Source organism: Chiloscyllium punctatum, chromosome 9 (genome assembly GCF_047496795.1).
Source record: "Chiloscyllium punctatum isolate Juve2018m chromosome 9, sChiPun1.3, whole genome shotgun sequence".
Taxonomy (NCBI): domain Eukaryota; kingdom Metazoa; phylum Chordata; class Chondrichthyes; order Orectolobiformes; family Hemiscylliidae; genus Chiloscyllium; species Chiloscyllium punctatum.
In genome coordinates, this window is record NC_092747.1 from 127,555,014 (window position 1) to 127,582,977 (window position 27,964).

At 45.7% G+C, this 27,964-nt stretch overlaps 1 protein-coding gene across 6 annotated transcripts in view; it reads left to right on the top strand.

The window, feature by feature from the left end:
* LOC140481687 (phospholipid scramblase 1-like) overlaps positions 1 to 27,964 on the top strand; it is a 187,316-nt gene that overhangs the window by 154,221 nt on the left and 5,131 nt on the right. For 5 of the 6 annotated variants that reach the window (XM_072578254.1, XM_072578257.1, XM_072578258.1 and 2 more), the window contains 4 exons: positions 3,101 to 3,262; positions 13,200 to 13,361; positions 24,310 to 24,395; positions 25,436 to 25,536. In XM_072578254.1, the coding sequence (XP_072434355.1) occupies positions 3,101 to 3,262; positions 13,200 to 13,361; positions 24,310 to 24,395; positions 25,436 to 25,536 (511 nt within the window). The remainder of the gene's footprint in view (positions 1 to 3,100; positions 3,263 to 13,199; positions 13,362 to 24,309; positions 24,396 to 25,435; positions 25,537 to 27,964) is intronic. The other variant, XM_072578259.1, reaches the window with a different exon arrangement.

The following is a 27,964-nucleotide window of genomic DNA, read 5'->3' on the forward strand; positions in this document are numbered from 1 at the left end:
TGTAGAACACCTTTGCCTTGTCACTTCTCCCAAATGGTATTATTGTTGCCTGAAACCGCTTTAATGTTGATGCAATTTATTAATTGGACCCATAAAGAAAGTGCTTCTTCTGCATTGTGTGAATGGGAAACTGACACTAAATAGTTTAACTTGTTTAACATTGTCTCTGGAATTGTGACAAACTAGCCAAGCTAGTGTAAATGGTCAGAACATTTATAAATAAGACATTTTCCAAGCTATTGGTCCAAATAGCTTCTACCTAAAACATTGGAACATTGTCCATGTATTTCCTTTCCAGGGAAAGCAGAACAAATCCAGTCTTGCCAATTATTGTCCCCTCAGTCCACTCTCAATTATGAACCAAGTGATGGAAGGTGTCACTGACACCTGCTTAGCAATAACTTTCTTACTGATGCTAAGTTTGGATTCCACCAGGATCACTTGACTTCTGACCTCAATACAGCCATAGTACAAACATGAATAAAGCAGCAGAATTCAAGAGATGATGTAAGAAAGGTAACCCACAATATTGCAGTAGCATTTACTGAGTGTCGCATCAAGGAGCTCTAACAAAATTTAAGTCAATGGAATCAAGGGGAACATTTTCTATTTGTTGAAGTCAACAGAGCTGACATATTAGTTACTGGATTAGTGGTGCTGGAAGAGCACAGCAGTTCAGGCAGCATCCAACGAGCAGCGAAATCAACGTTTCGGGCAAAAGCCCTTCATCAGGAATAAAGGCAGTGAGCCTGAAGCATGGAGAGATAAGCTAGAGGATTCCTGATGAAGGGCTTTTGCCCGAAACATTGATTTCGCTGCTCGTTGGATGCTGCCTGAACTGCTGTGCTCTTCCAGCACCACTAATCCAGTATTTGATTTTCAGCATCTGCAGTCATTGTTTTTACCTTGACATATTAGTTACACAGCAGAGGATTTCAATGAATACTGGGCCACAGAAAAATGTTATTACAAAGGCATAGTACTGAAGGTGAATCTCTCCTTTGAACTGCCGCAATCCATATGATGTAGGTACATGCCTAGTAATGTCAAGGAAGAAATTCCAGGGCTTCAACTCATTTATCATTGAAGGAACAGTGATATAGTTCCAAGTCAGGATGGGTTTTGGCTTGGAGGGAAGCGTCCATGTGTAGATTTTGTATCTTGTTACCTTTGTACCTAATATGGTGCATAAGTGGTGACTTGTAAACTTTTTCACTGTAAGCATGTGAGTACATGCGACAATAAATCCAATTCAGTTCAATATGGTGGTATTCCTATGCAATTCTGCTTATGGCCTTCTAGATAATAAAGATCATTAGATCATAAAATCTTAATAAAAGGAGCAGCTGTAAAACATTTAGCATGATAAACCTGCTCCATCATTCAATATTTCAGCCTAACTGTGCCCTGCCCCTCATAACTGATAACTTCCTTTGAATATGTACAAGGCCAGTTAGACAATGACCCTTCAATAAGCCGACCTCAACTACCCTCTGCAGAAGAGAATTCCAAAAACCCATCTCTATATGAGAGATGATGTTCTTTCTGTCTTTGTCTTCTATGGAAGAATTCTTATTTTAAAAATGTGTCTCCTAGTTCTAGTTTCCTTTGAGGGAAAACAGCTTCTCAGGATGTACCCATTCAAACCCAATCAGAATCCTATAAAATACCTCTAATCTTCTGAGCCCCAATGTGAGTTTGGAAGGTGCTGTTGAAAGAGGCTATGCAAGTTCCTCTGGGAATGTAAGCATCTCATATATATCACATTCTGTGATCATTGTGCAACAGTGGTGGAAGAAGTGAATGGTTGAAATGGTGGGTGCAGTGCTTATCAAGCAGCTTGCTTTCTCCTAGAGGTAACTGAACTTTTGGTGTTGATGAGCTGAAGTCATTCAGGCAAGTGCAGAGCATTCCAGCAAACTGCCTACTTGTGCCTTTATGCAATTATTTTGAGATTAACTGGAAACATTCTAAAAATATTAAGGAAATTAACATGATGAAGCGCATTGTGTACTTACCATACTTATTCAGAAGGATGTATTCAACTTTGTGTTCAGCACAAGATTTTGCCACAGCTTTCAACACAGGAACTTGCTGTAGTTTTAATAAAATGCCTTAACACATTACTGTACATGGAAATAATTGCACTTATTTCAAATTTTTTTTCATAAAGTTGTATTGAACAATGTTTCATCCAGAGGTTTCAAAGTTTGTTCTTGGTGAATGCTCAAAATCTGGATTTTCCGAAAAGATTAATTGCTGTCCTGAGGAACTCTTGATAACATCGATCAGATCTTCATTCTTTCCATATCATTCTTGAAATACTGAATTAAAAATTTTTCAAACAACACTTGAGATTAATGAAGTTGTAACCTTGCTTGTTATAAATGTATAGAGCATTAATCAGTACAGAATTTACTCAAACGTTGAATGTAAAAATGTAAATCTGTGCACTTTTGCTGGTTTTCAATTGATATTTATCACCCACTTCTTACAAAATGCATAGAATTCTGTTTCTGAATTCTGAATTCTTTAGAAAATCCAGTGTGAAGGGATAACACCTCCAGCACAGGATGCTATGAAAGATAGCCAAATATGTACAAAAATAGAATAATTCAAGAATATATTGGCAGTATATTGCTACAGACAGAATGCGCTGAGGGGAAGTTAAGGATTCCTTTAGTTTGTGATCCCTGGCAAAGAATGAGCTAGAGTAAGAGATTATGAGATTAGAGTAGAGTAAGAGATGTCTCGCATCAATAGCATTACCCTGGAAGAAGATAGCACATTTGCAGCATAGAAATAAACAGAGAGAGAAGTTCAATAATAAATTATGATATCAATTGAATTAATTTTATGAATCAGATTGTGATTGGAGCAAAGTACAAATAGAAGCCAGAGGTGTGCAAAAGTTTAGTTGGTGTTTCATTGATAGGAACATAAATACAGCTAAAGATGGGTCCTGAGTACTTTTTTTTTGCAGTTCTGTTTTCTAACTCATTTTATAATTTTGAAATATTATCCCTGTTTATTCTTTCAATTTATTTTAACATTCAGGAATGTGTCAGCAGTTTTGTATATTTGTTCATTTGCTTTGCAGATGGAAGTTCAGGCACCACCTGGAAAGGCTATTGGTTACGTTGTACAGGAATGGCATCCCTTTATACCTAAATTCAGCATCCAGAATGAAAAACGTGACACCGTATTGAAAGTGAAAGGTCCCTGTTTGGCATTCAGTTGTCTGGGAGATGTAAACTTTGATGTAAGTACAACAGGATAACTCCGATCTTTCCGTGACCTTCAATAACAACTTACACAAAAGCAGATGAACTACAGCCATTGCTTCATTCTGACATTCACTTCTTTGTTTCTCTAATGAAGTTCTACTGATGTAACTGAAGATTTGGAGGGGAGGGGAATTTTAACCCTTCACAGTGGGCAGGAGAGGTTGAGGCAGGGGTGAGGGAGCAGGGTTAGCTTTGTTTTTAAAAATGTGCAATCTGCACAAATTTGTTACTGATGAATCTACTTCCAGTGTAACTATGGTGGGTTTGGAATGTCTGAATAGGCCCATAATACCTATGCTTTGGGACTTATTTCCTCCGATTTTGGGAGTCATTTAAATGTAATGACTGCACCAAGTTGCCCGAGGCAAGAGAAATTCAGCAGCTAAAGGCAGGAGCTGCCATAGCCAGCAGTAAATGATTTGCAGCACTGTTTGAGGACTAGGAGCAGCAGGTGTGCTCTCCTCACTTCAGTCTCTCAAGCAAACCCTGTGACAGGATCTCTTATTGCCTCCCTTCTTCTTCTTGTTGCTTTCCTCCAAACATTTCTAGTTCCACTAGCTCCAAAATTTCTTGATTACTGTGGAGTTCATTGTTGAAAATTGGTAGCTCTACTTTCTGTCCCTGGCCTCCCTGCGTGGCAGTTGGCCAGCATCTTAATTTATGGTAAAAAGCTTTCATGACATTTTTGATTTTATGACTGTAAACATGCATTACCCTCCAGGAGGAAGTGAGGACTGCAGATGCTGGAGAGCAGAGTCAAAAAGTGTGGCGCTGGAAAAGCACAGCCGGTCAGGCAGCATCCAAGGAGCAGGAGAATTGACATTGCAAGCATAAGCTCTTCATCAGGAATGTGAAGACTTCTTCCTGATGAAGACCTTATGCTTGAAACATCGACTCTCCTACTCCTCCGGATGCTGCCTGACCTAATGTACTTTTCCAGCGCCACACTTTGATGCACTACCCTCCACCTTTCTCCCACCCCTAGACTTCTTTCTGACTTTGTGCTGTATAGTTATGGGAGATATCATTTAGTAAATTGAATCATCTGTAAAGTTTTCATTAATCTTGTTACCATAAATAGGTTGTTCTTCATATAATTGGATAAATTATTACACACTTTAAATGTCAGCTAGTAGCACCTTCAGTGACTATCGGAGATTTGTAGATATATATCTTAAAGCTAACTGAATAAGTAGCTGATGAAAATTTGTCATTAAGTCATACAGCATGGAAAAAGACCCTCCAGTCTAACCTGTCAAACATATTCCCAAACTAAACTAGTTCCACCTGCCTGCTCCTGGCCCATTTCAGTCCACATATTTTCCCCCAAGTGTGTTTTTTTTAATCTTTCTCCTCTTACCTTAAAAATATGCCCCCTAGTTTTGAAAACCCATCCTAGGAAAACAACAACTACCATTAACTCTATTAATACCTCATGATTTTATAAACTTTTATCAGGTCACCTCTCACCCTTCTATACTCCAATGATCAAAGTCCCAGCCTATCCAGCCTTTCTTTATAACTCAAACCTTCCATTCCTGGCAACATCCTGGTGAATCTCTTCTGAACCCTCTACAGCTTAATAATATCCCTCCTCTAACTGGGTGACCAGAACTGCGCACAGTATTCTAGAAGAGGCCTCCACAATGTCTTGTACAACCTTAACATGACATTCTGAACTCCTATACTTAAAGCAAATGTAGACAACTGTGCCAAATGCCTTTTGAACCACTCTGTCTGTATGTGATGCAAACTTCAAAGAATTATGTACCTGCATGTGTAGGTCCCTCTGTTTTACAACACTACTCAAGGCCTTACTGTTAACTGTATAAGCCCTACCCTTTATAAAATCCCTACAGTGTGGAAACAGACCATTTGGCCCAACAAGTCCACAACGACTCTCTGAAGAGTAACCCATCCCTCTACTACTCTATATTTACCCCTGACTAATGATCCTAACCTACGCGTCCATTAGTACTATGAGTGATTTAGCATGGCCAATTCACCTAAACCGCACATCTTTGGTCTATTGGCGGAAACCAGAGCATCTGGAGGAAACCCACGCAGACACTGGGAAAATGTGCAAACTCCACACAGATAGTTGCCTGAGGCAGGAATTGAACCCTAGTCCCTCATGCTGTGAAGCAGCAGTGCTAACCACTGAGCCACTTCCTTATTTGTTGTACCAAAATTCAGTATAGTCATAGAGATTTACAGCATAGAAACAGACCTTTCAGTCCAACTCGTCATGCCCAACAGATATCCTAACCTAATCTAGTCCCATTTGCTAACATTTGGCTCATATCCCTCCAAATGCTTCCTATTCATAGATGCCTTTTAAATACTGTAATTGTACCAGCCTTCACCACTTCCTCTGGCAGCTCATTCCATGCACGCACTACCCTCTGTGGAAAGGTTGCCCCTTAGGTCCCTTTTATATCTTTCCCCTCTCGCCCTAAACCTATGCCCTCTAGTTCTGGACTCCTCCCACCCCAGGAAAAAGACCTTGTCTATTCATCCGATTCATGCCCCTCATGATTGTATAAATCTCTCTAAGATTACCCCTCAGCCTCTGACGCTCCAGGGCAAAAAGTCCAAGCCTATTAGCCTCTCCCTGTAGTTCAAATCCTCCAACCCTGTCAACATCCTTGTAAATCTTTTCTGAACCCTTTCAAGTTTCACAACATCCTTCCATTAGGAAAGAGACCAGAATTGCACGCAATATTCTAAAAGTGGCCTCACCAATGACCTGTACAGTTGCAATATGACCTCCAGTATCTGGGATATGTATTTAGATATTTTAAATGAGTTAAATAGAAACAGAGAACATACATTTGTGCAGTTTCTATCTTAAACTCAGTATGTGCTACAGCATTGCATAGCTAATTAAGAGCTTTTGAAGTGTAATTGCTGATGCAAAGTAGGGAAACAGAATTTGTGTAGCACTTTTAATCTGTGCCAATATTCCAAACTACTTCATCATTATGGAATCACAAATCAGCATTGAACTGTTAAGAAGGTATTACTGGTTGATGAAAGATTGATCGAAGAGGGGGATTTAAAATCACAGTCAAGAATTCTTGTAAGTTCCTGGTCCGAAGATGTAAGAGCAGGCTTGCACCAGGTAAGCTGCTGAGCCAGCTCTGCCTTTCATGGTCATTGTGGCAGATCTTGGGAATCCAATCCAATTTCCCACACACTTCCCATATCCACTGCAATTCAAAAACAAAATACTCCTAATTCCCCATGATAATTCCTCCTGTTTCTGTTTTCAAGGTACACCTGTTTAGTTCGGCTCCTCATTCTCAGACCTATAAAAACTTTGAGAGTCTGCTTTATATATCTGGCTACTTTACCTTCATATTCCACTTCTTACAGTATTTTTGGTGATTCCTCGCTGCTGCCTAAAACCCCCTCAATTCTTGGAATTGCTATTTTTCTTTTGGCTTTGTAAGCTTCTTTGGTTATACTACACTTTCTGAGTGGGGAAAGGATACATCAGTTTTGTTGAGTTTTTAGTTTTCAAGAGAACATAGTATTATTCAGCATTTTCAATGGTTTATTTGAATGTCTCCTACTATTTATTTACTGCCAAACATTTTAGTCTGTTTATTCAATTAACTGCAGCCTGGCTGCCACACTTCTATGAAATAGACTTTGTTTGAGTGATTGAACTTTGTCTCTAAAGCCTGTATAATTTTATTTTTCTGTATTTTTGTTTGTATCGCGTTGTTCTGCACTTATATTGCCAGCTGCTTTGGGTCTTACTATTTTAAAGTTTCTGAGCTTGTGTCTGTGTCTGGGCTAGAAACAAAGCAGGCTTTATGATTATAACAATTCAGTTTTGGTTTCTGGGGTTCTGTTGAATAATGGAGATAGGAGGTTATTTCCCATGACACCATTATAGTTGCAGCTTTTGCCTGCCTGAAAATGCCCCTCAATGACTTCAGGTACCCCATATCGGGCAATCTTTAACCAAATGTGGTTGGAAACATAGAAAGTGTTCAACCAGTGCATATCTAGGAGTGAAAACTGCAACACCTCATGTGTTATGTCAAAGTGTCCTCATTCAAAATTTTGTGAATCTTTGGAAGTGTCTACCCAGGTGTTGTGGATGCACTATCATTAAATTTAAACACTGAGATTGACAGATTGGTGGTGTTTCTCACAATCAAGTGATATTAGGAATGTGTGTTAAAATGGAAATTAAACATAGGTTCAGCCTTGCAGTGGACCAAGTGATCTTCTCCAATTTCATCAGTCCTTCAAAGGAGCTCCACCCTTCACCCCCTTTTAATATAGCCAGTAAGGACTTGTCTATGTTCGTGTGTCAGGTTGGTGAGGTTGATTGTGTGTCACGGGGTGGGGGGGGAGTGAGGTTGATTGTGTGTCATGGGGAGGTGGGGTTGATTGTGTGTCATGGGGAGGTGGGGTTGATTGCGTGTCGGGGGGTGAGGTTGATTGCGTGTTGGGGGGTGAGGTTGATTGCGTGTCAGGGGGGTGAGGTTGATTGCGTGTCAGGGGGGTGAGGTTGATTGCGTGTCGGGGGGGTGAGGTTGATTGCATGTTGGGGGGTGAAGTTGATTGCGTGTCACGGGGTGGGGGGGTGAGGTTGATTGTGTGTCATGGGGAGGTGGGGTTGATTGCATGTTAGGGGTGAGGTTGATTGCGTGTCGGGGGGTGAGGTTGATTGCGTGTCAGGGGGGTGAGGTTGATTGCATGTCACGGGGAGGTGAGGTTGATTGCATGTCACGGGGAGGTGGGGTTGATTGCATGTTGGGGAGGTGGGGTTGATTGCATGTCGGGGAGGTGGGGTTGATTGCGTGTCTGGGAGGTGGGGTTGATTGCGTGTCACGGGGGGGTAGGGTTGATTGCGTGTCACGGGGGCGTGGGTTGATTGCGTGTCGGGGGGTGTGGTTGATGTGTCGGGGGGTGGGGTTGATGGCGTGTCACGGGGAGTGGGGTTGATTGCATGTCGGGGGTGGGTTGATTGCGTGTCGGGAGGGTGAGGTTGATTGCGTGTCAGGGGGATGGGATGATTGCGTGTCGGGGGTGGGGTTGATTGCGTGTCGGGGTGGGGTTGATTGCCAGTCACGGGGGCGGGATTGATTGCATGTTGGGTAGGTGGGGTTGATTGTGTGTCACAGGGGGGGTGAGGTTGATTGCGTGTCACGGGGGTGGGATTGATTGCATGTTGGGGGGGTGGGGTTGATTGCGTGTCATGGGGGGTGGGGTTGATTGCGTGTCGGGGGGGTGGGGTTGATTGCGTGTCGGGGAGGTGGGGTTGATTGCGTGTCGGGGAGGTGGGGTTGATTTGCATGTCACGGGGAGGTGGGGTTGATTGCGTGGTGGGGGGGTGGGGTTGATTGCGTGTCGGGAGGTGGGGTTGATTTGCATGTCACGGGGAGGTGGGGTTGATTGCGTGGTGGGGGGGTGGGGTTGATTGCGTGTCGGGGAGGTGGGGTTGATTTGCATGTCACGGGGAGGTGGGGTTGATTGCGTGGTGGGGGGGTGGGGTTGATTGCGTGTTGGGGGGTGGGGTTGATTGCGTGTCACGGGGGGGTGGGGTTGATTGCATTTCGGGGGGTGAGGTTGATTGCGAGTCGGGGGTGGGGTTGATTGCATGTTGGGTAGGTGGGGTTGATTGTGTGTCACGGGGGGGGTGAGGTTGATTGCGTGTCACGGGGGGTGGGGTTGATTGCGTGTCACGGGGGTGAGGTTGATTGCGTGTCGGGGGGATGGGATGATTGCATGTTAGGGGTGGGGTTGATTGCCAGTCACGGGGGTGGGATTGATTGCGTGTTGGGGGCGGTGAGGTTGATTGCGTGTCATGGGGGGTGGGGTTGATTGCGTGTCATGGGGGGTGGGGTTGATTGCGTGTCATGGGGGGTGGGGTTGATTGCGTGTCGGGGAGGTGGGGTTGATTGCGTGTCGGGGAGGTGGGGTTGATTGCGTGTCGGGGAGGTGGGGTTGATTGCGTGTCGGGAGGTGGGGTTGATTTGCATGTCACGGGGAGGTGGGGTTGATTGCGTGGTGGGGGGGTGGGGTTGATTGCGTGTCGGGCGGTGGGGTTGATTTGCATGTCACGGGGAGGTGGGGTTGATTGCGTGGTGGGGGGGTGGGGTTGATTGCGTGTCGGGGAGGTGGGGTTGATTTGCATGTCACGGGGAGGTGGGGTTGATTGCGTGTTGGGGGGTGGGGTTGATTGCGTGTCACGGGGGGTGGGGTTGATTGCATTTCGGGGGGTGAGGTTGATTGCGTGTCGGGGGTGGGGTTGATTGCGTGTTGGGTAGGTGGGGGTGATTATGTGTCACGCGGGGGTGAGGTTGATTGCGTGTCATGGGGGGTGGGGTTGATTGCGTGGTGGGGTGTGGGGTTGATTGCGTGTTGGGGGGTGGGGTTGATTGCGTGTCACGGGGGGTGGGGTTGATTGCATTTCGGGGGGTGAGGTTGATTGCATGTCGGGGTTGGGGTTGATTGCGTGTTGGGTAGGTGGGGTTGATTGTGTGTCACGGGGGGGTGAGGTTGATTGCGTGTCACGGGGGTTGGGGTTGATTGCGTGTCACGGGGGTAAGGTTGATTGCGTGTCATGGGGGGGTGGGGTTGATTGCGTGTCATGGGGGGGTGAGGTTGATTGCGTGTCGGGGGGGTGGGGTTGATTGCGTGTCGGGGGGGTGGGGTTGATTGCGTGTCGGGGGGGTGGGGTTGATTGCGTGTCGGGGGGGTGGGGTTGATTTGCATGTCACGGGGAGGTGGGGTTGATTGCGTGGTGGGGGGGTGGGGTTGATTGCATGTCGGGAGGTGGGGTTGATTTGCATGTCACGGGGAGGTGGGGTTGATTGCGTGGTGGGGGGATGGGATGATTGCGTGTTGGGGGTGGGGTTGATTGCCAGTCAAGGGGGTGGGATTGATTGCGTGTTGGGGGGGTGAGGTTGATTGCGTGTCATGGGGGGTGGGGTTGATTGCGTGTCGGGGAGGTGGGGTTGATTGCGTGTCGGGGAGGTGGGGTTGATTGCGTGTCGGGAGGTGGGGTTGATTTGCATGTCACGGGGAGGTGGGGTTGATTTGCATGTCACGGGGAGGTGGGGTTGATTGCGTGGTGGGGGGGTGGGGTTGATTTGCATGTCACGGGGAGGTGGGGTTGATTTGCATGTCACGGGGAGGTGGGGTTGATTGCGTGGTGGGGGGGTGGGGTTGATTGCGTGTCGGGGAGGTGGGGTTGATTGCGTGTCGGGGAGGTGGGGTTGATTGCGTGTCGGGGAGGTGGGGTTGATTGCGTGTCGGGGAGGTGGGGTTGATTGTGTGTCACGGGGGGGTGAGGTTGATTGCGTGTCACGGGGGGGTGAGGTTGATTGCGTGTCATGGGGGGTGGGGTTGATTGCGTGTCACGGGGGTGAGGTTGATTGCGTGTTGGGGGGTGAGGTTGATTGCGTGTCATGGGGGGTGGGGTTGATTGCGTGTCACGGGGGGGGTGGGGTTGATTGCATTTCGGGGGGTGAGGTTGATTGCATGTCGGGGGTGGGGTTGATTGCATGTTGGGTAGGTGGGGTTGATTGTGTGTCACGGGGGGGTGAGGTTGATTGCGTGTCCGGGGGGGTGAGGTTGATTGCGTGTCACGGGGGGTGGGGTTGATTGCGTGTCACGGGGGTGAGGTTGATTGCGTGTCATGGGGGGGTGGGGTTGATTGCGTGTCGGGGGGGTGGGGTTGATTGCGTGTCATGGGGGGGTGGGGTTGATTGCGTGTCATGGGGGGGTGGGGTTGATTGCGTGTCGGGGGGATGGGATGATTGCGTGTTGGGTGTGGGGTTGATTGCCAGTCACGGGGGTGGGATTGATTGCGTGTTGGGGGGGGTGAGGTTGATTGCATGTCATGGGGGGTGGGGTTGATTGCGTGTCGGGGAGGTGGGGTTGATTGCGTGTCGGGGAGGTGGGGTTGATTGCGTGTCGGGAGGTGGGGTTGATTTGCATGTCACGGGGAGATGGGGTTGATTGCGTGGTGGGGGGGTGGTGTTGATTGCGTGTCGGGGAGGTGGGGTTGATTTGCATGTCACGGGGAGGTGGGGTTGATTGCGTGGTGGGGGGGTGGGGTTGATTGCGTGTTGGGGGGTGGGGTTGATTGCGTGTCACGGGGGGGTGGGGTTGATTGCGTGGTGGGGGGGTGGGGTTGATTGCGTGTCGGGGAGGTGGGGTTGATTGCGTGTCGGGGAGGTGGGGTTGATTGCGTGTCGGGGAGGTGGGGTTGATTGCGTGTCGGGGAGGTGGGGTTGATTGTGTGTCACGGGGGGGTGAGGTTGATTGCGTGTCACGGGGGGGTGAGGTTGATTGCGTGTCACGGGGGGGTGAGGTTGATTGCGTGTCACGGGGGGGTGAGGTTGATTGCGTGTCACGGGGGGGTGGGGTTGATTGCGTGTCACGGGGGTGAGGTTGATTGCGTGTTGGGGGGTGAGGTTGATTGCGTGTCATGGGGGGTGGGGTTGATTGCGTGTTGGGGTGTGGGGTTGATTGCGTGTCACGGGGGGGGTGGGGTTGATTGCATTTCGGGGGGTGAGGTTGATTGCATGTCGGGGGTGGGGTTGATTGCATGTTGGGTAGGTGGGGTTGATTGTGTGTCACGGGGGGGTGAGGTTGATTGCGTGTCCGGGGGGGTGAGGTTGATTGCGTGTCACGGGGGGTGGGGTTGATTGCGTGTCACAGGGGTGAGGTTGATTGCGTGTCATGGGGGGGTGGGGTTGATTGCGTGTCGGGGGGGTGGGGTTGATTGCGTGTCGGGGGGGTGGGGTTGATTGCGTGTCATGGGGGGGTGGGGTTGATTGCGTGTCATGGGGGGGTGGGGTTGATTGCGTGTCGGGGGGATGGGATGATTGCGTGTTGGGTGTGGGGTTGATTGCCAGTCACGGGGGTGGGATTGATTGCGTGTTGGGGGGGGTGAGGTTGATTGCATGTCATGGGGGGTGGGGTTGATTGCGTGTCGGGGAGGTGGGGTTGATTGCGTGTCGGGGAGGTGGGGTTGATTGCGTGTCGGGAGGTGGGGTTGATTTGCATGTCACGGGGAGGTGGGGTTGATTGCGTGGTGGGGGGTGGGGTTGATTGCGTGTTGGGGGGTGGGGTTGATTGCGTGTCACGGGGGGGTGGGGTTGATTGCATTTCGGGGGGTGAGGTTGATTGCGTGTCGGGGGTGGGGTTGATTGCGTGTTGGGTAGGTGGGGTTGATTGTGTGTCACGGGGGGTGGGGTTGATTGCGTGGTGGGGGGGTGGGGTTGATTGCGTGTTGTGGGGTGGGGTTGATTGCGTGTCACGGGGGGGTGGGGTTGATTGCGTGTCATGGGGGGTGGGGTTGATTGCGTGGTGGGGGGGTGGGGTTGATTGCGTGTTGTGGGGTGGGGTTGATTGCGTGTCACGGGGGGGTGGGGTTGATTGCATTTCGGGGGGTGAGGTTGATTGCGTGTCGGGGTTGGGGTTGATTGCGTGTTGGGTAGGTGGGGTTGATTGTGTGTCACGGGGGGGGTGAGGTTGATTGCGTGTCACGGGGGGTGGGGTTGATTGCGTGTCACGGGGGTGAGGTTGATTGCGTGTCATGGGGGGGTGGGGTTGATTGCGTGTCGGGGGGATGGGATGATTGCGTGTCGGGGGTGGGGTTGATTGCCAGTCACGGGGGTGGGATTGATTGCGTCTTGGGGGGGGTGAGGTTGATTGTGTGTCATGGGGCGTGGGGTTGATTGCGTGTTGGGGGGGTGGGGTTGATTGTGTGTCACGGGGGGTGAATTTGATTGCATGTCGGGGGGGGTGGGGAAGGATGAGTTTGAAACAAAAATTGAAAGTTGAAAACTAGCCATGAGATTTCTATAGTATGAGTAATTTTTTAAGAATTTCGGATCAAAATAAGATATTTTCTGTTTTGAATTTTTTTAATAGGTTGTAAGTCTGGATGAAACCAGTGTTGTTGGAAGGATATCAAAGCAGTGGTCAGGTCTTATTCGAGAATACCTCACAGATACTGATAACTTTGGAATTCAGTTTCCGATGGATTTAGATGTTAAGATTAAAGCTGTCCTTCTTGGAGCATGTTTACTGGTGGTAAGTAATGAAGTGACATTATAGTTGGCACTGTTGGGAAGGAAAAATGGTAATCAACACATTCCAAACAGATGCTCAATTTAAAACTCCAATGTTCAAAAGTTAAGACTTGCAAATTCTTGGGATGGGACATAGCTGAAATTAATGTGTCCACAGGAGTTTGGTCAGGCCTGAAATCCAGTTGGTGAACCAAACCTAAAGGTGTTACATTATATATTTGAGTAAGTTTCAAGATGGACGACGAATGGTCAGCCTTTGGTCACTGACCTATATAGTTTACAGTTTTAGAATGCAATTATGTCACCAGGACTAAATTTATGATGTTATGTCTAAAATGAGAATAGTGCAATGTGTTTTTCTATAGGTAATGATGTAAATTGTGTTATTTCATCCAATTCTTGATATGACCAATTGTATGCTTTCTCTGTATTCAACACATAAACCAAAAAAAACCCATCAACGAGGTTTATTTAATAAACATAAAGGTATTGATTTATTATAAGGCAAAACTTATTCCATGAAGATATTGAATTAGTTAACACAACAGTTTGTAATATAAAAATATAAATGATTTATCTCTTTAAATGATCAAATATGCACAAATACCAGGTAAAGGGGAAATTAAAAGATTTCTTTCTGCATAGACACACTTTCAAGGAGGAAGTGCTTTTGGCCAAAAATCTTTAGTTATGAAAGAAAAGAAAGTGGAGAAAGAGCTGTCAATCTTACACTTTAGCACATGTACACATGTCACTAGACATGACACTTATTTCTGGGGTCTTGGCAGATACAACTTACTCAGGAAGCACAACATTGAGAAATCCTCTTGTCACTTTTCAAAGGAATAGTTCAATTTCAAATTGGATTCACAACAAAGATACTTCAGAAGCAGGAGAGACAAGCTAAGCAGTATGTTCATGTGTAGTTCTCCCTCAGTTTAAAAAAACAAAGCCTCTAATAGTCTGTGAATAACCATAAAGCTGAGTCAGGCAAGTCTAGCAAACAAATATAAAAATTAGCTGAAACCATGTTGATTCCAAGAAATGCCTTGTTTAATAAAATGTTGCAATATGTCCTTTCATTGACCTTTTAAGAAACTTGAAATAGATCAATTTCTTCACAGGTTAAGATTTGGAGATGCCGGTGTTGGACTGGGGTGTACAAAGTTAAAAATCACACAATACCAGGTTATAGTCCAACAGGTTTAATTGGAAGCACACTAGCTTTCAGACCGTCGCTCCTTCATCAGGTGATAGTGGAGGGCTCGATCCTGACACATAGAATTTATAGCAAAAATTTGTAGTGTGATGTAACTGAAATTATACATTGACAAATTGATTGTCTGTTAAACCTTTCATCTGTTAGAATACAGTGATAGTTTCACTTCTTTCATGTGTAAATCACAAAACCCTTTTTTTTTTAAAAGGTTGCATTCTTGGGGTTAGCTGTTAACAGTGGTGATAACTGGACAATATGTTGAAGGTGTTGGCCCCCTGTGTTCTCTGTCTATGCCATGATGTTTAGATTGATTCTAATCTAAAAAGTGAGATAATGGAAATTTACATAAATTCATGCAGTTTTTGAGCTCATGTGTATGTGTGTATAGGAGTGCTTGTGTGTGTAGGAGTATTTGTGTGTGTGTGTGTGTGTGTATAGTGCAATGGTGATCACCTGTAATGTGACATGAACCCAAGGTCCCGGTCGACGCCCTCCCTATGGGTACCGAACTTAGCTATCAGCCTCTGCTCGGCCACTTTTCTCTGCTGCCTGTCCCGAAGTCCACCTTGGAGGATGGTCACCCGAAGGTCCGAGGCTGAGTGTCCTGGACCACTGAAGTCTTCCCCAACTGGGAGGGAACCCTCCTGTCTGTTGATTGTTGTGCGGTGCCCATTCATCCGTGGTCGTAGCCTTTGCTTGGTTTTCCCAATGTACCATGCCTCCGGGCATCCTTGCCTACAACATATAAGATAGACAACGTTGGCTGAGTCACATGAGTACCTGCTATGTACAAGGTGGGAGGTGTCCCCACACATAATAGTGGTACCTATGTCCACAATCTGACACATCTTGCAGCGTCTCCCGTGACAGGGTTGTATGGAGTTGTCCTGAGAGCCGGGCAGTTTGCTACGAAAAATGATCTGTTTGAGGTTTGGCGGTTGTTTAAAGGCAAGTAGTGGAGGTGTGGGGAAGGTCTTTGTCAATGTGGATGAGCACCTCACCATGTGTTGCAGGTCACGAAGAACATGGCGTAATTTTTCAGCTCCTGGGAAATACTGAACAACGAAGGGTACCTTGTCGGTTGCAGCAAGTGTCTATCTCCTGACGAGGTCATTACGGTTCCTTGCTGTGGCACGTTGGAACTGGCAGTCGATGAGTTGGGCATTATACCCCGTTCTTGTGAGGGCATCCCTGAGTACTTCCAGGTGTCTGTCATGTTCCTCCTCATCTGAGCAGATCCAGTGTATGCGTAGGGCTTGTCCACAGGGGATGGCTGTTTTAATATGTTTTGGGTAGAAGCTGGAGAAGTGTAGCATTGTGAGGTTGTCTGTGAGTTTGCGGTAGAGTGTGGTGCTGAGGTGTCCATCCTTGATGGAGACGCATATGTCCAAGAATGAGACAGTTAGTTGAGAGTATTCAATGGTGAGTTTGATGGTGGGATGAAACTTGTTGATGTCACTGTGTAGTTTTATCAGTTACTCCTCGCCATGGGTCGAGAGGAAGAAAATGTTGTCAATGTACCTGGTGTATAATATTGGTTGGAAGTCCTGCATAGAGAAGAAGACTTGTTCAAACCTGTGCATAAAAATGTTGGCATATTGGGGTGCACATTTGGTCCCCATGGCTGTTCCGTGTGTCTGGATGAAGAACTGGTTGTCAAAGGTGAAGACGTTATGATCGAGGGTAAAGCGGATGAGGTGTAAGATGGTGTTTGGAGACTGGCAGTTGTTGGTGTTGAGTACTGAGGCTGTTGCCGCGATGCCATCATTGTGGGGGATGCTGGTGTAGAGTGCAGAAACATCCATTGTGACGAGGAATGTTCCCGGTTCGACTGGTCCGTGGGTGCGGAGTTTCTGTAAGAAATCCGTAGTGTCGCAACAGAAGCTGGAGATCCCCTGTACGATAGGTTTCAAGATGCCTTCCACATAGCCAGAGAGATTCTCATATAGGGTCCCATTGCCCGACACGATGGGACATCCTGGTGTGTTTGCTTTGTGTACCTTTGGAAGGCAGTAGAAGTCGCCTACACGAGAAGTAATTGGGATGAGGGGGTGTAGGGAACTCTGAAGGACTGGATCCAAAGTTCTGATCAGTGTGTTTAATTCTTGGTTGGCAACTCTAGGCAACTATCAGCTGATCCAACCAAAGAACACACCTGAAAATTAAACACACTGATCAGAACTTTGGATCCAGTCCTTCAGAGCTCCCTACACCCCCTCATCCCAAGTACTTCTTGTGTAGGCGACTTCTACTGCCTTCCAAAGGTACACAAAGCAAACACACCAGGATGTCCCATCGTGTCGGGCAATGGGACCCTATATGAGAATCTCTCTGGCTATGTGGAAGGCATCTTGAAACCTATTGTACAGGGGATCCTCAGCTTCTGTCGTGACACTACAGATTTCTTACAGAAACTCCGCACCCACGGACCAGTCGAACCGGGAACATTCCTCGTCACAATGGACGTTTCCGCACTCTACACCAGCATCCCCCACAATGATGGCATCGTGGCAACAGCCTCAGTACTCAACACCAACAACTGCCAATCTCCAAACATCATCCTACAACTCATCCGCTTTACCCTCGATCACAACGTCTTCACCTTTTGACAACCAGTTCTTCATCCAGACACACGGAACAGCCATGGGGACCAAATTTGCACCCCAATATGCCAACATTTTTATGCACAGGTTCGAACAAGATTTCTTCTCTATGCAGGATCTCCAACCAACATTGTACACCAGGTACATTGACGACATTTTCTTCCTCTGGACCCATGCCGAGGAGTAACTGATAAAACTACACAGTGACATCAACAAGTTTCATCCCGCCATCAAACTCACCATGGACTACTCTCGACTAACTTTCTCATTCTTGGACACATGCGCCTCTATCAAGGATGGACACCTCAGCACCACACTCTACCGCAAACCCACAGACAACCTCACAATGCTACACTTCTCCAGCTTCTACCCAAAACATATTAAAACAGCCATCCCCTGTGGACAAGCCCTGTGCATACACCGGATCTGCTCAAATGAGGAGGAACATGACAAACACCTGGAAATACTCAGGGATGCCCTCACAAGAACGGAGTACGATGCCCAACTCATCGATTGCCAGTTCCAACGTGCCACAGCAAGGAACCGTAATGACCTCCTCAGGAGACAGACACTTGCTGCAACCGACAGGTTACCCTTCGTTGTTCAGTATTTTCCAGGAGCTGAAAAATTACGCCATGTTCTTCGTTGACTGCAACACATTATCAATGAGGAGAGCACCTCACCAAAACCTTCCCCACACCTCCACTACTTGCGTTTAAACAACTGCCAAACCTCAAACAGATCGTTGTTCATAGCAAGCTGCCTGGCTCTCAGAACAACTCCATACAATCCTGTCACGGTCGGCGCTGCAAGACGTGTCAGAGTGTGGACATAGATACCACCATTACGTGTGGGGACACCTCCCACCTTGTACATGGCAGGTACTCATGTGACTCAGCCAACGTTGTCTATCTTATATGTTGCAGGCAAGGATGCCCGGAGGCATGGTACATTGGGAAAACCGAGCAAAGGCTACGACAACGGATGAATGGGCACCGCACAACAATCAACAGACAGGAGGGTTCCCTCCCAGTTGGGGAACACGTCAGTGGTCCAGGACATTCAGCCTCGGACCTTCGGGTGACCATCCTCCAAGGTGGACTTCGGGACAGGCAGCAGAGAAAAGTGGCCGAGCAGAGGCTGATAGCTAAGTTCGGTACCCATAGGGAGAGCCTCAACTGGGACCTTGGGTTCGTGTCACATTACAGGTGACCACCATTGCACTACACACACACACACACACACACACACACATACTCCTACACACACACACACACAGGCTCTTCTATACATACACATGGACACACATATACACAGACACCCACACACACCCTTACAGACACACACGCTCCCACACTCTCACATGCACCCCCTCACAGACTTAAGACACTCTGCACTCATTACACACACACACATACACTTTCTCACACTCACAACCCCCAACCCAGACAGACACACACACACACAGACAGACAAAGACCCACATGCACACATATATTTTGTGGGGTGAATTTGTACTTTCAGGGTTACATTGTACTTTGCTCAAAAACTGCATGCATTCATATAAAACTCATGCAATTCATGTAAAACTCATGTAATTATAATCTAATTTTTAGATTAGAATCAATCTAAACATCAGGTCATAGACAGAGAACACAGGGAGCTAACACCTTCAAACATTGTCTAGCTATCACCATTGTTAACAGCTAACCCGAGAATGCAACTTTTTAAAAAAAGGTTTTGTGATTTACACATGAAAGAAGTGAAACTATCACTGTATTCTAACAGATGAAAGGCCTAACAGACAATCAATTTGTCAATGTATAATTTCAGTTACATCACACTAACTTTTTTGCTATAAATTCTGTGTGTTAGGATTGAGCCCTCCACTATCACCTGATGAAGGAGCGTCTCTCCGAAAGCTAGTGCTTCCAATTAAACCTGTTGGACTATAACCTGGTGTTGTGATTTTTAACTTCACAGGTTAAGCATGTGTCCTTTGGTGTTTAAAAGTTGAAAGGTGATTTTATTGAAACATATAAGATCCTGAGTGAACTTAGTAGCTTGAAAACAGAAGGTAATTGTGGGGAGACTAAAATGAAGGGACTTAGTTTAAAAATAAGAGCTCTTCCTTTTAAGACAGAGATGAGGAGATAATTTCTGTGCGCACAATCACTAAGAATGTTGAGCCCACAAAAGAGTCCACAGGGTCGGCAGGTAACTGAGTCCAGGGTTTGCTCAGCCATTCCCACGAGTGTGAGGGAGTTGCTGGTGGTAATTTTTGTGTTTGTACGCACTTTGGACACTGCCTCATCAATGTGGCTATGTTTGCATCCAATCCTGGACACCAGATATAACTTCTTGCCAATGTCTTCATTTTGGAAACCCCTAGGTAAAAACAAGGGCTGCTGATGCTGGAAACCAGATTCTAGATTAGAGTGGTGCTGGAAAAGCACAGCAGGTCAGGCAGCATCCAAGGAACAGGAAAATTGACATTTTGGGCAAAAGCCCTTCATCAGGAATAGAGGCAGAGTGCCTGCAGGGTGGAGAGATAAATGAGAGGAGGGTGGGGGTGGGGAGAAAGTAGCATAGAGTACAATAGGTGAGTGGGGGAGGGGATGAAGGTGATAGGTCAGAGAGGGGGGTGGAGTGGATAGATGGGAAGGAAGATAGGCAGGTAGGACAGGTCATGGGGACTGCCGTGCTGGAAGTTTGGAGTTAGGGTGAGGTGGGGGAAGGGGAAATGAGGAAACTGTTGAAGTCCAAATTGATGCCCTGGGGTTGACGTGTTCCGAGGCGGAAGATGAGGCATTCTTCCTCCAGGCATCTGGTGGTGAGGGAGCAGCTGTGAAGGAGGCCCAGGACCTCCATGTCCTCGGCAGAGTGGGAGGGGGAGTTGAAATGTTGGGCCACGGGGCGGTGTGGTTGATTGGTGCGGGTGTCTCAGAGATGTTCCCTGAAGCGCTCTGCTAGGAGGCGCCCAGTCTCCCTAATGTAGAGGAGACCGCATCGGGAGCAACGGATACAATAAATGATATTGGTGGATGTGCAGGTCAAACTTTGATGGATGTGGAAGGCTCCTTTGGGACCTTGGATGGAGGTGAGAGAGGAAGTGTGGGCGCAGGTTTTGCAGTTCCTGCGGTGACAAGGGAAGGTGCCAGGACGGGAGGGTGGGTTGTAGGGGGGGGCGTGGACCTGACCTGACCCTGGTGGAGTTCAGCCAGTACTTGGTGGTGACCTTTGCTCGAGAAAGTTACTTTTGCTACCCAAACTAAAATGCCGTCCTCTTCAGTTATCTGGTCTCACTGGGTCCAGAAAAAATTCAGTTCTGGTTGTGATGGCCCTTCTGTTTCCCTCATCACCACCAGATGTTTCAGTTTTTCCTGGATAGAATCTTTTTGTGTCCACAATCCGATTATTGTCAGCACTGACTAGAAGAGTATCCTGAAAGTTTAAAAGCAGAATGAGCTGTTCTAATGGTGGCACCACTGGTGGGAGGTGGCTCAAGGCATCCATATTTGCCACTTGGCATCCCAGATGGTGTTCCAAATTGTAATTCTACTTACTTAGAATGAGAGCACACTGCTAATTTCAACCTGAAGCTATGGGTGGTGCAGCCTTGTCCTCTTTGAGTATCCCTAGCAGGGGTTTATGGTCTGTTACTATTGCACATTTATATCTGTCAAACTATTGATGGAACTTTCTCACATCAAACTTTCTTTCTTTATCTGGGTGTATTTGTGCTCTGCATCAGCTAAAATCTGGGAAGCATACACTATCGAGTGTTCCTTTCCAAAGGGATCAACCTGTAACCCTACAGTACGCCGATACCATATGGGGAGGCATCACACATCAGCACCAGATCACGCATGGGATCATAGTGGGCCAACACCTTAGATGGTGATAGCTACTTCTTCATTTCCCTAAAAGCTTTGCCTTAGCTATGAGATCCTTCCAAGGCTGACCCTTTTCCAATAGCAGATGGAGGCCAGGTTATGTACGAACCTTCCGTAATAATTAATCAAGCTAAGGAGAAACCTAAGCTCCGGTATAGACGAGGGAGCCATGGCATCTTTGATTCCCTCATTTTATCTTCCAATGGGTGTAATTTGGTCTTGTTGACTCTGTAGCCCAAATAGGTCATATAGGGTGCCTGGAATTCATATTTTTCCCATCTAAGGCAGATGCCCACTTTGGAGAAATGTTTAAGCAACATGTCCAAATTCTTCAAATGCTCTTAATCAATCTTCACAATTAATACAACATCATCCAGATAAGTGATGACCTGGGGTAGACCTCGTAAAATGGTCTCCATTGTCCGCTGGTAAATGACACAAGCTGATGGTACCCAAATGACAGTCTCATATATTGGTACAAACCTTTATGGGTATTGAGTATAGCATACTTCTGGGAATCTTTCTGCAATTGTAGATAAGCTCCATGAAGGACAGACCCCCAGCCTGCTTTTCATGTCAATCCTCTATTCAAGGGATTGTGTATTTATCCAGCTGCAAGAAGCAGTTTACCATTTGTTTAAAATTCCCACAAAGGCAAACCAACCTGGGGAATTTCGCGATCAGTACGACCAGTACTGTCCATTCTACAAACTGTACTGGTTTGATGAATCCTTTGCTTTCCAGCCTCCTGCTCTTGTATATGAGGCAAATGGCACTGGGCGAGCTTTGCAGAAGCATGGAATTGCGTCCTGGGCAATATGCGTGGCCTTGGTCTTTTCATAGTCCTTAGACCTTCCTGAAAGGCTTCTGGGTATTTAATTGGGACTTCACTCAGGTAGCTATTTTCTAATCAAAAAATCTTGATCTAATGAAGGTAAATCTTTCTCTACCAATTTCACCCCATCAAGGGCAGCACAGTGGCTCAGTGGTTAGCACTGTTGCCTCACAGCACCAGGGTTCCAGCTTTGATTCCACCCTCAGGCCAACTGTCTATGTGGAGTTTGCACATTCTCCCTGTGTCTGCGTGGGTTTCCTCCGGGTGCTCTGGTTTCCTCCCACAGTCTAAAGATGTGCACATCAGGTGAATTGGCCATGCTAAGTTGCCCATAGTGTTAGGTGCATCAGTCAAAGGGAAATGGGTCTGGGTGGGTTACTCTTCAGAGGGTCGGTATAGGCTGGTTGGGGCGAAAGTTCTGTTTCCACACTGTAGGGAATCTAATCTAATCAAACTTGGGTGTGGGCCTTTTACTACAATCAATGGTAACCAAACTCGCTGCTTTTCATATGAGACTGGAACCGAGGTTGTACCCTTAACCTGTAGAAGTTCCCTGTTACAGGTTCTCAGTCTAACCAAGATCTTAGGTAAACTTAAAAGGATGGAGTTCAGAGTGAATTTTGCTAAAGACTGTTTCTGTGATCACTGATACAGCCATGCCAGTGTCAACCTCCATTAGAACCAGGTGACCATTTAAATAGATATTTATTTTGATTGATTGGTTTTGATTTGGATGTGCAAAACAATCTAACTGTTCCAAACCAGATTTAGGTGGAATTTTCAGTGTGCATTTCCTGAATACTGGCCGACGAGTTCTCTAACTCAGTTTAGGACTCATAGGATTCCTTTAGTAGACCGGCAGCAACTACAATGATTTACTGGCCTGGATCCTAAAGAAAATGTTAACTGTTTGGCCGAGACTTGACTTTTTTGGGGTTTTGCTGCTGGCTGACCCAGAGTCCCTCTGTTCAGGATATGCCCTGACTGAGGCAATGCAATTATCTTCACTCGAGGTGTTCTTCAAATTCAGTTGGATTGCCAATGGTGTCCACTTCCATACCCTATGACTCCTATACTCCACTTGCTGCATTTTCTAATGACAAAGCCAATTGTAGTGCCTATTTGAAGTCCAGTTGGGGCTTCAGCTGGTAGGTGCTTCTGCATAGTTACATCATTAATCCTACATACCAACAGTCTCTTAGCATCTCATGAATTAAAGCAGTCACATGCCTCTGTTGCCTTAAAAAATCCTGACATGGTTCCTGTGGTTCTCAAACTGCCAAATAACTGCAATAGCATCTCAGAATTAGAGGAGGCTTGGAATTATAATGTTCCTGAACTAAATCCATTAACTCTTGAAAGGTTTTAGTATCTGGTGCCTCAGGAAACTTTTCAGGGTCCCAATTGAAAAAGCTGTAGGTCCACGAGCTATCAGGAGAATTACTCATTGCTTTTCATCTGCCCCAATGTCATTTGCCCAGAAAAGAAATGCATAGTTTCCACATTCTGAGTCCAGTCCTCAACAGCAGGTCAACCGAGTCAAGCTTCCCAACTAATGGCATGATGCCAGAAATACTTACCCCAGTTCCAAAATGACTGTCACAAGCGAATTTCTTCAGGAATGTATTTTCTTTCTCTCATCATCACTGAAATAACTCCACGGAGGCTGGTATCCCATCACCATGCCATTCATATTTCCAAATGGAGATTCCTTGACACTGGTCTGGGTTCCTCTGAACCAGCTCTGAGTGAAGAGAACCCCTGACACTCCTGTTTATATCTGTCAGCCACAACTGGGGGACTCTTATTCTAAGAGGTCTTCCTGGCTGACCTTGTTACAATCACTACAGTTACAGTCTCAAAAATAGATAATAACAAGTCCTGAAAAGTAACTAGAATGCTGAAATGACAACTGGACTAGGCCTCTTGAAATAATTACAATCAGTTTCTCCTGAGAATTTGTTCTACGCATGGTAGGTAAGTGAAGTGGCTGACCAGGTAAAAACAATGACTGCAGATGCTGGAAACCAGATCCTCGGATGCTGCCTGAACTGCTGTGCTCTTCCAGCACCACTAATCCAGAAAGTGGCTAACCAGTCAGACGCTGGTAGATAGCAACATTGGAAGCACTTTTGCTGTCATGGAGTCATGAATTTAAACAACAAATACAATTTGCAATGCAGGATTTTGATGCCAGTGGGGTTGTCTACAGTGTTATGGCAGATGGCTCCATTTTAGTTTGTAATGTCAGTACACTTAATGCTTGCTGTACTGAAATCTCCAAATGTTGTACATTATTTATGCAATAATTGTCAGTTTGTCTAGAATGAATTGACTTGCTCTCAGTCAATGATACCAGTGGATTCCACTGCTGACCCACCCTCTGCCAATTTCAGCAGGAGCTGCAGAGAGCATTGTGGAATCAAAGAATTAAACAACACAAAATGGAGGCCATTCGGTCGGTCCTTGAAAGTGTTATCTGGTTAGTCCTGCTCCCTTGCTTTTCTTCCATAGTCCTATAACCTTTTCTCCTTCAAATATTCTGCCTGCCTTTTGAAAGTTATGTTTGAATCTGCATTTCCCATCCACTCAGGCAGTATTCTGGAGATCATCATAATACCTTTTATTTAAGTTGTTTTTCCTCATGCCGCCTGTGGGAAAAGAGCAAATTACCACAGCCCTCTGGTTACCAACTATTCTGCCAGTGAAAATATTGTGAGGAAGTGGGTGAAACTATCACAACTATTTATGATTTGAAAGGTCTTTCCCTAAAGTTTATTTTGCTCTAAAGAGAACAATTCCAGATTCTTTGTTCTTTCCACAAAGAAGTTCTGTGCCCTTGGTTCCTTTCTGGTTAATATTCTGTCTATGCTGTCCACAGGATTGTCACATTTCAAATGTATGACACTCAGAAATGGCCACAATAATCCAACAAGAACCTAACATAAATTATTTCATAAAGATGAAGTTCAGCTTCCTTGCACATGTGCTGAAAACTGTGTTGCTGGATAAGTGCAGCAGGTCAGGCAGCATCCAAGGGGCAGGAGAATCGACGTTTCGGGCATCAGCCCTTCTTCAGCCCTTCTTCAGCCCTTCGTCAGCCCTTCGTCAGCCCTTCGTCAGCCCTTCCTCAGCCCTTCCTCAGCCCTTCGTCAGCCCTTCTTCAGCCCTTCGTCAGCCCTTCGTCAGCCCTTCGTCAGCCCTTCTTCAGCCCTTCCTCAGCCCTTCCTCAGCCCTTCCTCAGCCCTTCCTCAGCCCTTCCTCAGCCCTTCCTCAGCCCTTCCTCAGCCCTTCGTCAGCCCTTCGTCAGCCCTTCTTGCACATGTGTCCATTTCCTTTGTTTTTAAATCCAACATTCCAATTTGCCTTTAGAAATTATGTTGTGTATACTCAAGTCCAGATTTTCCGAATTCATACAAATCTTTCCTTTCAAGTCATCTGGGAGATTTAATTTTGATGTTAGTGACTGAGATCTTTATAATATGTTGCAAACATTTTTTTTCTGATATTTCTTTACCACAGGATTTCATGTACTTTGAGCAAAATTCTGGAGGTGTGCAACATGGTGGAGCTTGGCGGATGCTTTAGTGACAAAATTGCACAACTTTGTCAGAAGCATTATGGTAAGATTTCAGGCTCTCTGTATTGACTTTTTTTTTTACAGTTTATGAAAGATAAAATAATTACTAACATTACAGATGTCTTTTCAAACTAATCTGGTAGTTTCTAAGTTTAGAAGAAATTGGAGAAACCAATTGGGCAATTTAAGATCTTAAGGAGATCCTTATTTAAGAATAAAGAGATTTTATGGAGACAAAGATCATGGTTGAGGGACATAAACAGTACTTTGCATCTGTCATCACTAAAGTAAAGGATTCTGCCAATTTTACAGTCAAGGAGGAATTAGTAGTGAAACGGAGTCTGGTAAAAATAGATAAAGTGGAAGGACTGTACTGTTTGGCAATGTTCACACTAGAAAACTATCCAGTCTAGATTGTTGAGGGGAGAAACGTGCAAATAATGCATCTTCTAACCAGAATCTTCCAAATCTCCTTTTGGTATGAAGTGGTTTGGAAGACTAGAAGATTACAAATATTGCACCGTTGTTCAAAAAAAATGATATAAATCCAGTGACTATGGCTAGTCAGCTTGATAGCACAGATGGGAAAATCTTGAAAATAATCCCAGTCCAAAATTAATTATCACTTTGAAGAATATTGCAGCTGATATGAGTTGGTGAAGCCATCATGATTTGATTTATTTTCCATTTTGTAGAGAAAAATGAATAATTAAAACTCTTATTGTTTGCAATTATGAACAACAGGCAGCTCAGCCTAGATTAGAGATCCACCTTTACTAGTCCATTAAATATGTTGTCACAATGTGAAGTCAGGACCTGGTCCATATGTTCTTTTGTTGGCAGGTTTGAGGGCAGAGCAGGCACATAAAATCACCAAGTAGCTTCTCTGTTGCATACCTCCCACCCCTGACATTTCTGAAATTCTAAGAGGTGGGGCAGGAATGGTATGGTTGGTACTCTCTTGGACTCTTGAGGGCCTTATCCTCCTTAGCCAGTTTATTACTCATGGTGAGGGTAGGCCCACACCATGTGGGAAGCTGATCTTCCATGATCTACCGTAGTTTTTTTGTTGTATAGCTGTTAAATACAAGTACCAGTGCCATTACCAGAAATGCTGGGGACACAGGTTTGAGAGAAAGAAAGGAACTGAAGGACATCAGTTTTTATAGAAAATGGTGTTACGGAAATTGATGGGATTAAAGGCCATAAATCTTCAGGGCCTGATAATCTATATCCCAGAGTACCTAAGACATTGGCCCTAGTAATAGTGATGGTCACTTCCAAGGTTCTATAGGCTCTGGAATGTTTCCTACAGATTGTAATCTAGCCCTGCTATTTAAAAAAGGAGTTGGAGAGAATACCAGAAAGTATATACCAATCATTCTAATGTCAGTAATGGGGAAAATACTTGAGCCCATTATGAAAGATAATAGAGCAGAAATAGCAAGACCAGGATCAGACAGAGGCAGCATGGATTATGAAAGGGAAATCTACTGGAAGTCAGTGAGGCTGGAACTAGTAGAGTTGATGAAAGGGAGCCAGTGGACGTGGTTTACTTGAATTTTCAGAAGGCTTTCATAAAGTCTCCATATAAAAGATTAATGTGTAAGATTAAAGTGCATGGGATTGAGTATAGTATAATGAGATAGATAGAAAATTGGTTAGTGACCAGAAAACAGTAGGAATAGATAAAAGATGCTGGAAATCTGAAAACAAATCATAAACACAGCAGGTCTGGCAGCATCTGTGCAGAGAGAGCAGAGTAAAAATTTTGGGTCCAGTGACCTTTCTTCAGAACACAGGTCAGAAGCTAAGAATACCGTGGTGAGTAACTCAATTCCTAAATGTCTAAAACCTATTCACCATCTAAAGGGACAAGTCAGGAGTCTGATAGAATACTCCCTACTTCTCTGGATGGGTGCAGCTCCAACAACACTCAAGAAGCCTGACACCATCCAGGACAAAGCAACCTGGTAGATTGGCATCAGACCTACAAACATTCACTCCCTCTATCAAGACACTCATTAGCAGCAGTGCATGCTATGTATAAGATGTACTGCAGAAAATCACCAAAGATCCTCAGACAACACCTTCCAAATCCATGACCACCTCCATCTAGAAGGGCAAGAGCAGCAGATAATGGGGGTACCGCCTCCTGCAAGCTCTCTTCCAAGCCATCCTGACTTGGAAATATATCGCTGTTCCTTCAATGTCACTGGGTCAAAATTCTGGAATTCCCTCCCTAAGGGCATTGCGAGTCTACCTAAATCAAATGGACAGCAGCAATTCAAGAAGATAAGTTACCACCATCTTCTCAAGGGCAATTAGGGCTAGGTGATAAATGCTGTCCCAGTTAGCTGTGCCTACAAGTGAATAAAACACATGTAGAATCACTTAACTGTTCTTGCATACAATATCTCTATTTATGATGCTCAAGTTCTCATATGCTTTGTTAATTTCTCTCTCATTTA